Source organism: Suricata suricatta, chromosome 3 (assembly GCF_006229205.1).
Source record: "Suricata suricatta isolate VVHF042 chromosome 3, meerkat_22Aug2017_6uvM2_HiC, whole genome shotgun sequence".
NCBI lineage: Eukaryota > Metazoa > Chordata > Mammalia > Carnivora > Herpestidae > Suricata > Suricata suricatta.
Window position 1 is genome coordinate 124,325,242 of NC_043702.1, and position 13,538 is coordinate 124,338,779.

At 35.6% G+C, this 13,538-nt stretch overlaps 1 protein-coding gene across 6 annotated transcripts in view; it reads left to right on the forward strand.

The window, feature by feature from the left end:
- RABGAP1L (RAB GTPase activating protein 1 like) overlaps positions 1–13,538 on the forward strand; it is a 719,423-nt gene that overhangs the window by 65,470 nt on the left and 640,415 nt on the right. For all 6 annotated transcript variants that reach the window (XM_029935097.1, XM_029935100.1, XM_029935099.1 and 3 more), the window contains 3 exons: positions 371–545; positions 8,882–9,039; positions 10,631–10,741. In XM_029935097.1, the coding sequence (XP_029790957.1) occupies positions 371–545; positions 8,882–9,039; positions 10,631–10,741 (444 nt within the window). The remainder of the gene's footprint in view (positions 1–370; positions 546–8,881; positions 9,040–10,630; positions 10,742–13,538) is intronic.

Here is a 13,538-nt window from a genome sequence, read left to right on the forward strand (position 1 = left end):
AAATAGAAACATTCTAGGGCTGGTCTATGCTATTGTGTAGTAGCATTCCTTTTGACATAACAGAAAAAGGCTGGCATTTGGGGATGAGTGACAGAGATTTTACCAGGCATTATCTATTTGGCTTTGGGAGTAAGTGAATTGGATAATAGGAGATACAGAAATGAAGTAGTTGTCAAAAGAAGGCAAAGAATTTGTATATACACACATACATATATATGTAGCAAAATATGGTAATTTGTTTTAATATATTATAACCAGTTTATTTTTATGATTATAAGATAATTATGTTTATGTTATTAGTATAGTAAAACCGCTTCGTTTGTTCTTTGATAGTTAATATTTTATCTTATTTTTTATCACTGTTCTATAGAATTATAGACCAGTCCAGCAATGTGGAGATAGCTTCTTTTCCAATCTATAAAGTGCTATTCTGTGCACGTGGACATGATGGGACAACAGAGAGCAATTGTGTTGCATTTACAGAGAGTTCCCATGGTTCAGAAGAATTCCAGATACATGTTTTCTCCTGTGAAATTAAAGAGGCAGTAAGTACAATATATTATAGCAGTTTGCTATCAGGATGAATTAAGGTAATATTTTTGACCCCTAGTCTCACTGTCATATAAGTTAGTATGTATCACCATATACTCTATTACTTTGGAGTAGATTTCTAAAGAGAACCTTGATATTTATAATGGCATAGGGGCATCTGGGTGGCTTGGTTGACTGTCCAGCTCTTGATTTGGGTTCAGGCCATGATCTCACGGTTCATGAGTTTGAGTCCTGCATCAGGCTCTGTGCTGACAGTGTGGAGCCTGCCTGGGACTCTCAACTCCTCTGTGCTCCTCCCCTTCTCTCTCTCTCTCTCTCTCTGAAAGTAAATAACCATTAAAAAAAATTGTAATGGCATGGAACTCAATATGGGAAGATAAAGCTGATAACTGCATTAAAGTGGTCTATGTGGGGGCACTCTCAGCTTAACAGATATAACAGAAAAATCCTTCTTGGTGAGCTCTCCTCCTGCTCTACTGTGGTAGTAATTGCTCAGACTTAGAAGGGCCTCTTATTATTTTTCCCAAGTTGATTGGTTCATGTGATTTTGTAATTCTGTGTTGGGACTGATAGTTGTATATTGCTTTCATTTTGGTATTGGGTTAAGATTGTTTCATTGATCTCTGTGGTTTTCACTGGTGATTAGTTGTTATGTTCATTTACTCAGAGGATAGCTTTTGCTCCGTGGAACTGGCCTAATTAAAAATACAAATCTTACTTACAGCAGGAATATCAACCTGTAGTTCTTTGAAGATACTAGTTAACTTTTCTTTAGTAATTATTAACTGGTGGTTTATTCTGAGACTGGAGAGGTAGTTCAGAATCAAATGGTTGTGAAATACATGGTGAAATTGCCTTCTTTTCTGTATTTGTTGGGATTCTCCCCAAATTAAAAATAGGTTGTACTTAAAAAAAAAAAATCCCAGTATAGTTAACATACAGTGTTATATAAGTTTCAGGTGTAATTAGGTTGTACTTTTAGAACTTTACTGATTATGATCATTTTACTTTATGTTATTTTATTTTTTTTAAAGCTTTTCTCACCATTTTTATTTCAGATCTAGCACTATGGTAATTTACTTACAACTTTATAAAAATGATAGAAAATGCTACTGTACATTTGTTTTAAACTTAAAATCTATATATTTTACAATTGTTTTTCCATTTAATAGACTAAATGCATATCTTCTTAAGTATTTTTATAATTTTGCTTTATGATTTTTATTTTATTTTATTCTATTCTATTCTATTCTACTGAATTCATTTTTTATAGTTTATTGTCAAGTTGGTTTCCATATAACACCCAGTGCTCTTCCCCACAAGTGTCCTCCTCCATGACCACCACCTCTTTTCTCCTTTCCCCCTCTCCCTTCAGCCCTCAGTTTGTTTTCAGTATTCAAGTGTCTCTCAGGATTTGCCTCCCTCCCTCTCCCTAACTCTTTTCCTCCCCTTCCCTTCCCCATGGTCCTCTGTTACGTTTCTCTTGTTAGACCTATGAGTGACAACATATGGTATCTGTCCTTCTCTGCCTGACTTATTTCGCTTAGCATGACACCCTCGAGGTCCATCCACGTTGCTACATATGAACAGATTTCATTCTTTCTCATTGCCATGTAGTACTCTATTGTATATATAAACCACATCTTCTTGATCCACTCATCAGTTGATGGACAAGGAGGCTCTTTCCATGATTTGGCTATTGTTGACAGTGCTGCTATGAACATTGGGGTACATGTGCTCCTATGCATCAGCACTTCTGTATCCCTTGGGTAAATCCCTAGCAGTGCTATTGCTGGGTCATAGGGGAGTTCTATTGATAGTTTTTTGAGGAACCTCCACACTGTTTTCCAGAGCGGCTGTACCAGTTTACATTCCCACCAACAGTGCTTACAACCATTTTAAAGGCACTGATAAGTGGGTTTGGATGGGCAAATCCCAACTGTGTTTGTTTTTGGAAAGATAAATTATCAGTAGGAATTGCTAAAAGCAGCTACTCTATTTTCTGTTTACAGGAAACACAAATAAACCACTGTATTAACGGGACCTCTGAGAGTCTATTTCTGGCCACAAGAAACATGGCAGATGTGCATTTCTGTGTGTTTGGTACTAAGCATGAGGGATATGTCAATTCTTTTTTTAAAATACATTTTATTTACACTAAAATGAACACACATAGACACACATAATTTAGATTGTAGTCATACAAGTAGCCATACAAGTTCTGTGCCAGAACCCATGGCCTGTATAAGAAATTCCAAGTTTGAGTATTTCATACCCGCATTTCTGTGTTTATGTGTACACTGACTGCTTGGTCAAAGGTGTGGTAGGAGAGTGAGTGAGTACAGGTGTGCCTGGCACTTAGGAGGCAGGGAATATAAATACAGTGACAGAATATGTACGTGTTTGTGAAGGAAGGGAGCTATTTCTGACCCTCTCAACTCCAGTAGAGGAGTGGTGGGGAAGCAGTGGGCAGAGTCCTGCCATTTCATGCTGGCGGCATTTAACACACCTGTGTGATTTCTGGGTGATTGGCACTCAACAGCAAGGAAATGAACTTTGAAGACTTGGAGATCCTGTTGCTTGGAACACTGCTGCAGAAGGAAATTGAAAGGGACCTGGCTTGCAAGCATTTTTCATAATTGTGACGGTATGGAACTCTCTTTCTGGATTTTAGCATCCTCTTGTTTATGGGTGGGAGAACCATGTGCCAATTTCGAGAGCTCTAACAGTGGGTAAGCGGTGGACAGAGCTGCAGGGAGTTCTTAGCCTGACCATTTTGGATATGGTATTAAATAGTATTAATTATATTTGGTACATTGCAGGTTGTGAGAAAGTGATGTCCATGTATTATTTAATTTTTTTAGAGTACATTTTTAAAAGTGTTCCATTATGGGACATTGTTGGCAAAATTTATTATTTTCAGGAGAAATACATGTCAGTTGTCATTAAACTTTATTATGAGAACTATTTCTAAGTTAAAAATAACTGAGAATAAATGTAGAGATTATGCAGGGCATAAGCCTTTTCTTGACACTCCTAAATTCTCCATGATATAGAGAGTATTTATTTTGACTAGTGATCTTATTATGCTCCTCTGCCTGAAGCAGTTCTAGTTTATGTCTCTTGTCCCGGTAATGCTATTAATAGCACTTCATCTTATTCTCAGAAGAATTCTGGTTTGACTGATAAATTGTATGGTTACCCCTTGTTCATTCATCCCGAGGCTAAGAGAACAGACCATAGAGCTGGGTTTTAAATGGAAGTCTCGGACCCCGATTACCCATATTATTTTCAGTGACAACTTTCCTGTTGCTTAAATACTATAAAAAGCAAATGTGGATTTTTGTTTCCATGATGCTTTATAAAGTATTTATTGTTCATATAGTTCACATTCCAGCCACCTTTGAGTTTTTCCCATGCCTTTTACAGAAGATGTCCAACATCTTACTCTTTCCCTTCAAAAAATAATTACCTATTTTAATTAATCGTAAGTCTTAAGTTGTATTTACTTGTCTGGTTATCTGGTTCCCAGGTTTCATGTTCTGTGGTGAAAGCACAACTTTAGTCCTTACTTTTTGGGACCCTTTTAATGGGCACAGACAATTGGCAAAGATAGTTCAGGAACAAGTGACAGACATTCTCATTGCCTAAATATGTGCCATGCAGCAGTGTCACTAACTTTCATGTTTTCCGTGGTTTGTAGAGGCCTGGATGAGATCTGAAGAGGTTTGTCAGTTGAAAGCAAGAAGACATCTTCTCCAGCAGGAGTAGTGACATGGCTGCCACTACCAACTGTCTCTGTGATGCTCTTCTATCTCTGTGAAATTCCATAAGCAGCAGGCACCAATAGAGTTAGGGGAAAGCCAGTGAAGGTCACAGCTCTGTTGGACCTGTGACATAAGAATTAGGTGTTTCTACAGGAGGGTTAGGTTACATATGACTTGATAGACCCTGGATATTCATTCATCTGTATGACTCCACTGGAGTGGGTCTTGATTACCTGTGACAAAAGAGTTGGGGAATCCGACCAGAATTCATTGATGCCAGTGATTTTGTGTAGGGAAAATTATGCGCTATGTTTCTGCTTAAAAATTGCAGACAAAACGAAATATCAGAAAACCTATGGAAAAAGCCAGGGAGGCACATATCCTTGTTTCATCTTTAGGGATAGATTTTATAAAACTGTTTTTAAAGTACTTTTAAAAGCCTTGGTTGACTGTCTTTAAGAATTATTATGTCATTTAACCATTTTCCTCAAAGCAGATTTGATGTTTGTTGTTTGTGTGTTTTAAAATACTTAATTATTACTAGCAATTCTCAGTGTTATATTTTAGAAGCATGGTTATTATCTGGTGTTAAAGGCGTTTAGAAGTATTTCCTGGTCAATATGAAGGGTATCCTTTGGGAAATCTTCATTTTTTTAAAAAAACTTTCTCAGGATTTTTTAATTTTTATTTTTTAAAGTTTATTTATTTTGAGTTGGGGAGGGTTAGAGAGAGAGAGAGGAGAAAGAGGGAATCCTAACTGCTAGTGCAGAGCCAGATGCAGGGCTGGAACTCACAAAACTGTGAGATCATGACCTAAGCTGAAACCACGAGTTGGATGCTCAACCAGCTGAGCCACCCAGGTGCCCCAGGATCTTCATTCATAATGTACTTTATTTTTTAATATTTATTTATGTAATCTCTACACCCAGTGTGGGGCTCGAACTCATGACCCCTAGACCAAGAGTCTCATGTTCTTCTGACTGAGCCAGTCAAGTGCCCCTGCACTGTTTTTTGTTGTTATTGTTGTTGGACGGGGGGCATTGCTGGAATGTTCCTGTATTAAGGAAACCTTATTCATTGCATGGGAAATTATTTCTAAACATGTATTTATTGAAATGGCATCTTAACAAAATGTTTTAATTTGGAAATTAATCCTGAAATTGTTATTAGTGTTTTCCATAAATAAATTTTTATACATAAAAAAATTTCTTGTATGATATGCTTTTTATTTTTGGAAAAATTGGCGGTGTCATTTGAGCAAATACCTTTTTGTTTAATAGCATTTTTTTTGAGTATTCACATGTAATACATATTTGAGAATTTGGAAAATACTGAAATAAAGAAGAAAACAGAAGTTACTCAAAATTCCACCAGAGTTAAGATTTCATTGTATCTCCTTTCCATATCCACATGTGCTCTCCTTCCACTTCGTCATAATCACCACCCCTCGCGGATACTTTTGTGTTTAATTAGTGCTTCCTATGGGTCTAGCCTTCTGGGAAAAATTATACTGTATTTTTTGTCAATAAGCCTTTGCCTTCTGCAAAGAATACATCTATTCTAGATCATTTGTGTGTATGTTTAATAGTGTGACATGTATAGAAATGTTTGCCATGGAGTATGTTTTTAGTGTTCTTTGTTGTTGATGTTAATATTTATTTGTTTATTTTTGAGAGAGAGAGAGGGAGAGGGAGCATGAGTAAGGGAGGGGCAGAGAGAGAGGGAGATACAGAATTCAAAGCAGGCTCCAGGCTCTGAGCTGTCAGCACTTAATCGACTGAGCCACCCAGGCATCCCTTTAATATTCTTTTCATGATGTTATTAGTTACTCAATTTGTTTTAGTAACTGTAGACATTGATAATCATTGTTCCTGAAGATTCTGTACCTTACCAATCCTTGGATCACCATTCCAAGTTATTCACAGACTAGAATTCACAAATGATTTTAACCTTGTTGTTGGAAGTGGCAACTTACAAGACATAGTCAGGATTAAATGTGGTTTGATCACTGTCAATATACTGATGTGTGCTTCCTCCAAAAAGAGAAAAGTGTAATCTGATTTTTTTTCCTCCCATCATTCTCTACTCCTTTGGCTTAGTCCCATATATTTAATAACATTTTAAAAAATTATTTATTTTGAGTATGGGGGGTGGGTGGGAGAGAGACACAGAGAGAGAGGAAGAGAAAATCCCAAGCAGGCTTTGCAATATCAGCGTGGAGCCTGATGTGGGATTTAGACTCACGAACCATGAGATCATGACCTGAGCAAAGATCAAGAGTCAGACACTTAACTGACTGAGCCACCCAGGCACCCCTTAATAACCTTTTTAAAAGAGAAATTCCTGAACCTTGCCATCTGCTTTAGAATTTGCCAAATTCTCTTGATAGTTTTGGTATGGCCAAAGAAAGACATGAAATAGAAGAAGATACGGGAGAGGAGAAAAAATAAATATGGTTGGGATTTGACTCAACTGTTTATCAACCATTATCTACAGGTATTCCCCTGTATTTACATATAATGTTTCTTAAAAATATGCTGAAGTTGAATGTGTAAAAAGTAAACAATAGACTTCATATTTTATTTGAGGTTAGGATATGGGGAGTACTCAACTAAAAGTAGTTTAAAATTCCTATTTACACTTTGCCTTGAGACATATTCTTCAGTGACTTATTTCTAGGCTATTCTTTGATTCTGTTTTCTTATCTGACTCTTAAATTATTGAGCTAAATCAAGTAAGTATCCATTTGAGACTAAATATTTCTGCTTTTGGCTTCCCTAATGATTCCTTCTCTCCACCCTAAGCACACTCAGCTTACATGTGCTGGAATGTAAGCACCGTGTTCAGGGCCGTATTCCTCCGAATAGTACTAAGTCTACAGAGGGCACTCCCAAAGTATTTATTGAACGAATGTGTGAATTCATCATCTTAACTGTGTAAGATTTGAGGCCTACAGTTCTTATTTATATCAGTCCTTCGTTGCTTTTGTTGTTTTTACTCATTTACATAAAATTATAATGGTGTAACATTAAAATATTTAAAAAATTTTGTAAGTACTGTGATACAAACATACTACTGCTGGATAGAACTTCTGGCTGGCAGGTAGCATTCTTCTACAGTTAAAAGTGTACAAGTCCATTAATTTAAGAAACTTAATTTGGCAATGGAAAGGCAGTTTAGGGTAATTATTGATTCATAGATGTAAGTGTGGCTATTGGGAAGTTTGAGAACCTCTTATTTTTGAATGTGATAGACTGAGAAAAGGTAGAATATATGGATATAACAAAAATAGAAAACTGAGGAAAGACCCCATACTTTAAGAAATGCTATTGATGAAAGTGCTCTCATTTCAAGCAGATAAAATATTATATAGTTTTAAGGTAACACAATTCAATGAATAATTTGAATTCTCTTTATCTAAAGGGATGGATTTGTTCATTTCAGAGAAGTCTCTTATATCTCCCATTGTGTGGTTATGACCTTTGTTAAACCCTTCTTCATTGCTGTTTCATTGTCCTACCTATGGGTGGCCTGAGAGATTTGGGTGTTTGAGATCATGTGATGCTACTTTTGGAACTAAGGAAGGGAATAACTTCTGAAAGACAGTGGGGTTTAGAGTACTTCTCCACTTTAGGGAAAGAGTGGAAGCCATTGATACATATTTTTTACAGTGTTCACCAGGATGGCTTAAGGCTAATAAAATAATTTTAGCTGGGAATCCTGCATTGCATTTATAGAACGGCAACATTGAATGATAACATTTAAAGCTCTTTTAATCATGTTACCATGTTTATTGCTAAAAGTAGTATTTCATTTTTAAATATATTTTCTTATTTTTGAGAGAGAGACGGAGTGAGAGAGAGAGAGAGACAACGTGAGTGAGCCAGGGGCAGAGAGAGAGGGAGACACAGAATCTGAAGCAGGCTCCGAGCTGTCAGCACACAGCCGGACACTGGGCTCGAACTCACAAACTGCAAGATGATGATCTGAGCCAAAGGTGGATGCCTAACTGACTGAGCCACCCAGGCTTCCCAGTATTTACTTTATTTTGTGCTTCAGTGTGTAACTCACTGAAGCCAAGGGAAGGGAGAAGAGAAATTATACTTAAAGAACTTAGACTAAAACCTTGTTTGTGTATGTTCGTTGGTAAGATTTAGATGCCAGCACCATTCTTAGGATTACCTTAGGATTTATTCATTGCAATAAAGTATATTTTGAGGCCTAGAAATATTTATAAATAAATAGAGCTCCTTTTGTGAAGTTCAGTTAGTTAAACATCTTCATTACCATGTTTAAATGCTAGAATTGAAGTAGCCAATATATATATACAAATAAAATTATATATTATGTGTAATATGTAAGCAAATATTTAAATACATAAATATAAGCAAACAACATAATATATGTATTGCATATAATATATGTAAACATATATGCTTAGATTATATCTGTTAAAGTAAATTGTGACCATGGAAAGTAATAGGTTCAAGAATTAGGAGAGAAGGGTATCAAAATGCAGTTAAAACATTTGCCTAATGGTATTTCCATTTTTATCCTTTCAGGTAAGCAGAATTTTATATAGTTTCTGTACAGCATTCAAACGTTCTTCCAGACAGGTGTCTGATGTTAAAGATTCAGTTATTCCTACTCCTGACAGTGACGTGTTTACCTTCAGTGTCTCCTTGGAGGTAAAAGAAGATGATGGAAAAGGAAACTTTAGGTGAGGTTATTTGGGAAGAATAAAATTGGTATTGTGCCTGAAATACAGTATTAGCTAACATAAAGCTTCTAGAAGCTATACAATGTTGGTATAAAGCTTTAAAATGATAAAAAAAAATATTTTGGGCGGCTGAATGAATATATTTTATTATTCTCATGCCTTCAGATGTTTTATGTAAAATATCCATGTTTAAGAGTAATGATATTATAGAAAAATGTAGTAAATAAAAGCAGAATAATAAGTGATTAATACTTGATTTATTACCTTTGTTTATTTCAAAGAGGTATTTTTATACAGTTGTATATAAACACAATTTTTAAAAACTTTATTATGTCAGAATTTTTCCATTAAAGTGTTCTAATCAAAATAGTTTTTAATGGTGCCAATAATATATTGGGTGGTTTGATCATCATTTAATAACTATTTTCTTCTATTGTATATTTAGAATGTTTTTCTCCTGTTCACAAATAGGACATAGTTATGTTTTTTAACAGTCACTTATGTGCCTTTAATTATAAGAAGAATTGTTAGGTAGATATTTTGTCTGGTTTTTTTTTTTATAGATATAGAAGTTGAATCTTAGATAAGTTGTTCAAGTTAGTTTTTCTTTTCAGATAAGATTATATATCTATGTATCTATATCTCTCCCCCTCTATATATGTGTATGTGTATAAATATGGGTGTATATATATACAGATATGCTAATATATTTGTATACACACACACATATATATAAGTTCAAGTTAGTTAACATACAGTGTAGTATTGGTTTCAGGAGTAGGATTCAGTGATTCATCATTTATATACAGTACCCAGTCTTATCCCAACAAGTGTCCTCCGTAATGCACATCACTCATTTAGCTCCTCTCCAGCAACCCTCCTTTTGTTCTCTATAGTTAAAGAGTCTCTTGATTTGTCTTGTTTTTATCTTATTTTATTTTTCTTTCCCTTCCCCTTTGCTCATCTGTTTTGCTTCTTAAATTCCACATATGAGTGAAATCATGTGATATTTAAGATAGTCTATATTTTAGACACTTAGGTTGTCTTAGTGAATTAATTCTTAAAAATAGTCAGTCTGGCTGAGGCTAGAATTTAAGTTTCCCCTGATCCTCAGCTCTTTTTCCATCTTTTATTTATATTTACTTGAGTATGTATGTTACATTTATCTCAGATTGTAGATGTTTAAAAGTAAGCTCTTCTCACTTTGTTTTGCCTTGGGTTTCTGTGTGTTAAAGGCTCTTACGGCCACACAACTAACTAAACCAGAATAGTGAGTCCTTAAAAATAATTAAATAAGCTATATTCCTAAATTTGTTAAATTTAGAAACTAAAGTTGAAATGATGTCATTTAAAGAATCTTGGTTTTTAACCTTTGTTGAGAAGTAAAATATAAGGCTCTTAAAAATCCAATTTAGAAACTAATTAGTGACTTTGTTTTGCTGCCTATAACATTGGTTGTTAGCCACTCGGGCAAGATGAGAGTTCACTGCACCTTAGAAATAAGGGTGCTGGAATGCTAAACGCAGTAGATTATTTTATTGTGTTGTTGTACTGATAATTTGTTTTTTTTTTTTTTTTTGGCATATTTCAGTCCTGTGCCTAAGGATAGAGAGAAATTTTATTTCAAGTTAAAACAAGGAATAGAGAAGAAGGTGGTGATTACAGTGCAGCAACTTTCTAACAAAGAATTAGCTATTGAAAGGTAAGCAGCGGCTCCTAAATGCTACCAAAAACTTGTGTTGACATTGCTGTTGTGTTTCAAGAGACATACTATTGAATCTCAGCTTTATTACTTGCTGTGTCTTTTCATCATACTTCAGTTTCTCCATGTAAAAATGAGAATCATAATGCTTTATCCACTTTCATAAGTTAGATGTAACTGGTTCACTGAAATTCTCAGTTGATGGGAGCGCCTGGGTGGCTCAGTTGATTAAGCTTCTGACTTTGGCTCAGGTCATGATCTCATGGCTTGTGGATTTGAGCCTCTCATCAGGCTCTCTGCTGTCAACTCAGAGTCTGCTTCAGATCTTCTGTCACTCTCTCTCTCTGCTCTTCCCCCTTTCTCACTCTCTCTCAAAATAAACAAACATTAAAAAAGGTTTAAAATGGTAAATTAAAAAAAAAGAAAACCTCAGTTGATGGGGGAAGTAAACCTGATTCTCTCCCCATCCGCCCCCCCCCCAGTAATAACTACTTCAGCCCTGTTGGGTCACATACCTTATTCCTGCTGTCCCTTATTTACATATAGGACAAATGCCTTATATTCTCAATCTCTGATACTTAAAAAGTACATTTAGTTTTTGGGCTTTCAGGAGCTTAAGAAAAATAGATACATATATCTTAAATATGTAAGTATACACACATTTATACACACAAATGTGTGTTGCGTGTGCATTTATATGTTTTATGTATATATTTGACCGTGTAAAAACAAAACAAAATCTTGTAGGACAAAAGATCTATAAACAAAGGATAACAAATGATAGTTGTAGAAAAAGTATTTGTTCTGGAGATGACAGATGAAAGGCTAGTGTCTATAATATACACCAATTTCTTAAAAATTTGCAAAAATAAAAAGGGAAAACAATGAAGAGCAAGAATTGACAAATCACAGGAAAGCTATTGGCATGACTGATAAACTTATGTCTGTAAAGATGCCCCAGTTCACGAATAGAGAGGAAAATGTAATGAAGGCAGCAGTTAGATACGACGCTGGCAAAAGTAACGCGTGAGGCTGGTGGGGACATGGGGGAAAGGGCCAAGTGTGTGTGCACCCCTTTTTGAGAAAACAGTCTGGCAACATCTATAAAAGTAGAAAACAACCCAAATCTATACTTGCATGCATCTGTCTCCATTCTAGGGAATCTGTCCTATTAAAAATAAAAGTACCACTGTCTAAGGATATATTTCTGAGAATGTTTATTACAGCCCTTTTTATAGTGGCAGAAAGCCAGAAATAAAAACAAATGTCCATTCACTTGGTTTCTAGAAGTGGGAGCAATTGGTGACAGTCATAAGAGAAAGAAAAGCCTCTTCATCAAGATTGTCGTAGAGTGTGACTCTTCCCTCCCCATCTGGATGAAGGACGAAGGCTAGGGTGACAGTGGGGGTCAGTTGAGGTGCTGGCTGGTGGCGTCATGGCCACCACTGTTCCTCTTAAGTCCAGGAGAAGGTGTCTGGCCCCCAGTTATCTGCAGCTTTCTTTAGAATGTCAGGGATTTAGCTTTGCTTTGTTGCAGATAACAGGAAATGTTCTGCCGTATAATTCTTATAGTTGTCATCTTTTTTCCTTTCTTACTGGTAATAGAAAAAAATAGTTGTGAGTCTTAAAATTCATGAAACATAGCTGAAGATTAAAGGTATTATTGATTTTGAATAATAAAAGAATGATGATGAGAATTCATTGTTAACAGTAGCTGTAGCAGTGTTTGAATCTTTTTATTTGGAAGTATCAATTTTAAATTTACAGAAGAGTTAAAAAATGGTACGGAGAGCACTTGTGTACTCCATTTAGAATCATCTATTGGTAACATTTTACCCCATTTGCTTTGCACCCACTTTCTCAATTTCTCTCTTCTCTCTTTCTCAGTCTTTCCCTACCTACCTTACCTACAGACACATAGACCCACATTATTGTTTTTCTGAACAATTTGATTCCTATATACATTTTTTAGGAAATGAATATTTCTTAAAAATATATAAACAGATTATTTGTAGCAACTTCTATAAATTTAGTATTCATCCAATACTTAAAAAAAATTTATATATTTTGAGAGAGAGACAGCGAGAGAGAGTAAGTGAGAGAATGAACAAGTGGGCAAGGGCCAGAAAGAGAGGGAGCAAGAGAGAATCCAGAGCAGGCTCCACACCGATGGAGCAGAGCCCTGTGTGGGGCTTGAACTCACAAACTGTGATATCATGCCCTGAGCTGAAACCAGGAGCCAGATGCTTAACCAGCTGAGCCACTCAGGTGCTTTGTATATAATACTTTTTTTATTTAACTTACCGTTTGTCTCCAATTTTGTCTGTTAACTCGGTAGCATCCTTTTTTCCTCCAGCTCAGGTTTTACACTAGGATCAGATATTGCATTTAGTTGCCATATATCTTTGGCTTTCATTAATTTGGTAATATTTCCACAGTGTTTCTCTGTTGCTTATGACATGTAATTTTTGAAGAATACATCACTTTTCCTGCTTTTTAATGTAACATTACTAAATTGAGGTTTATTTAATACTACCTTGTGATTAGATCCAGGTTACTTACTGCTGCTTAGGTGATACTGTCTTTTTCATAGTGGATTGCATTTGGAGATTCCTGATAACTATCTGTCTCTCACTGGTGATGTTAGTATTGATTACAGAAATGTGATTATGAGAATATCTGATTTCTCCACTGTAATTCCTTTCTCCCCCTCCCTTGCAGCAAGTTAAGTGGTCTGTAGGGAGATAAACGAAAATATTCTTCCTTTCATAAACATTTTCTTTTTAAGTTAGCATTC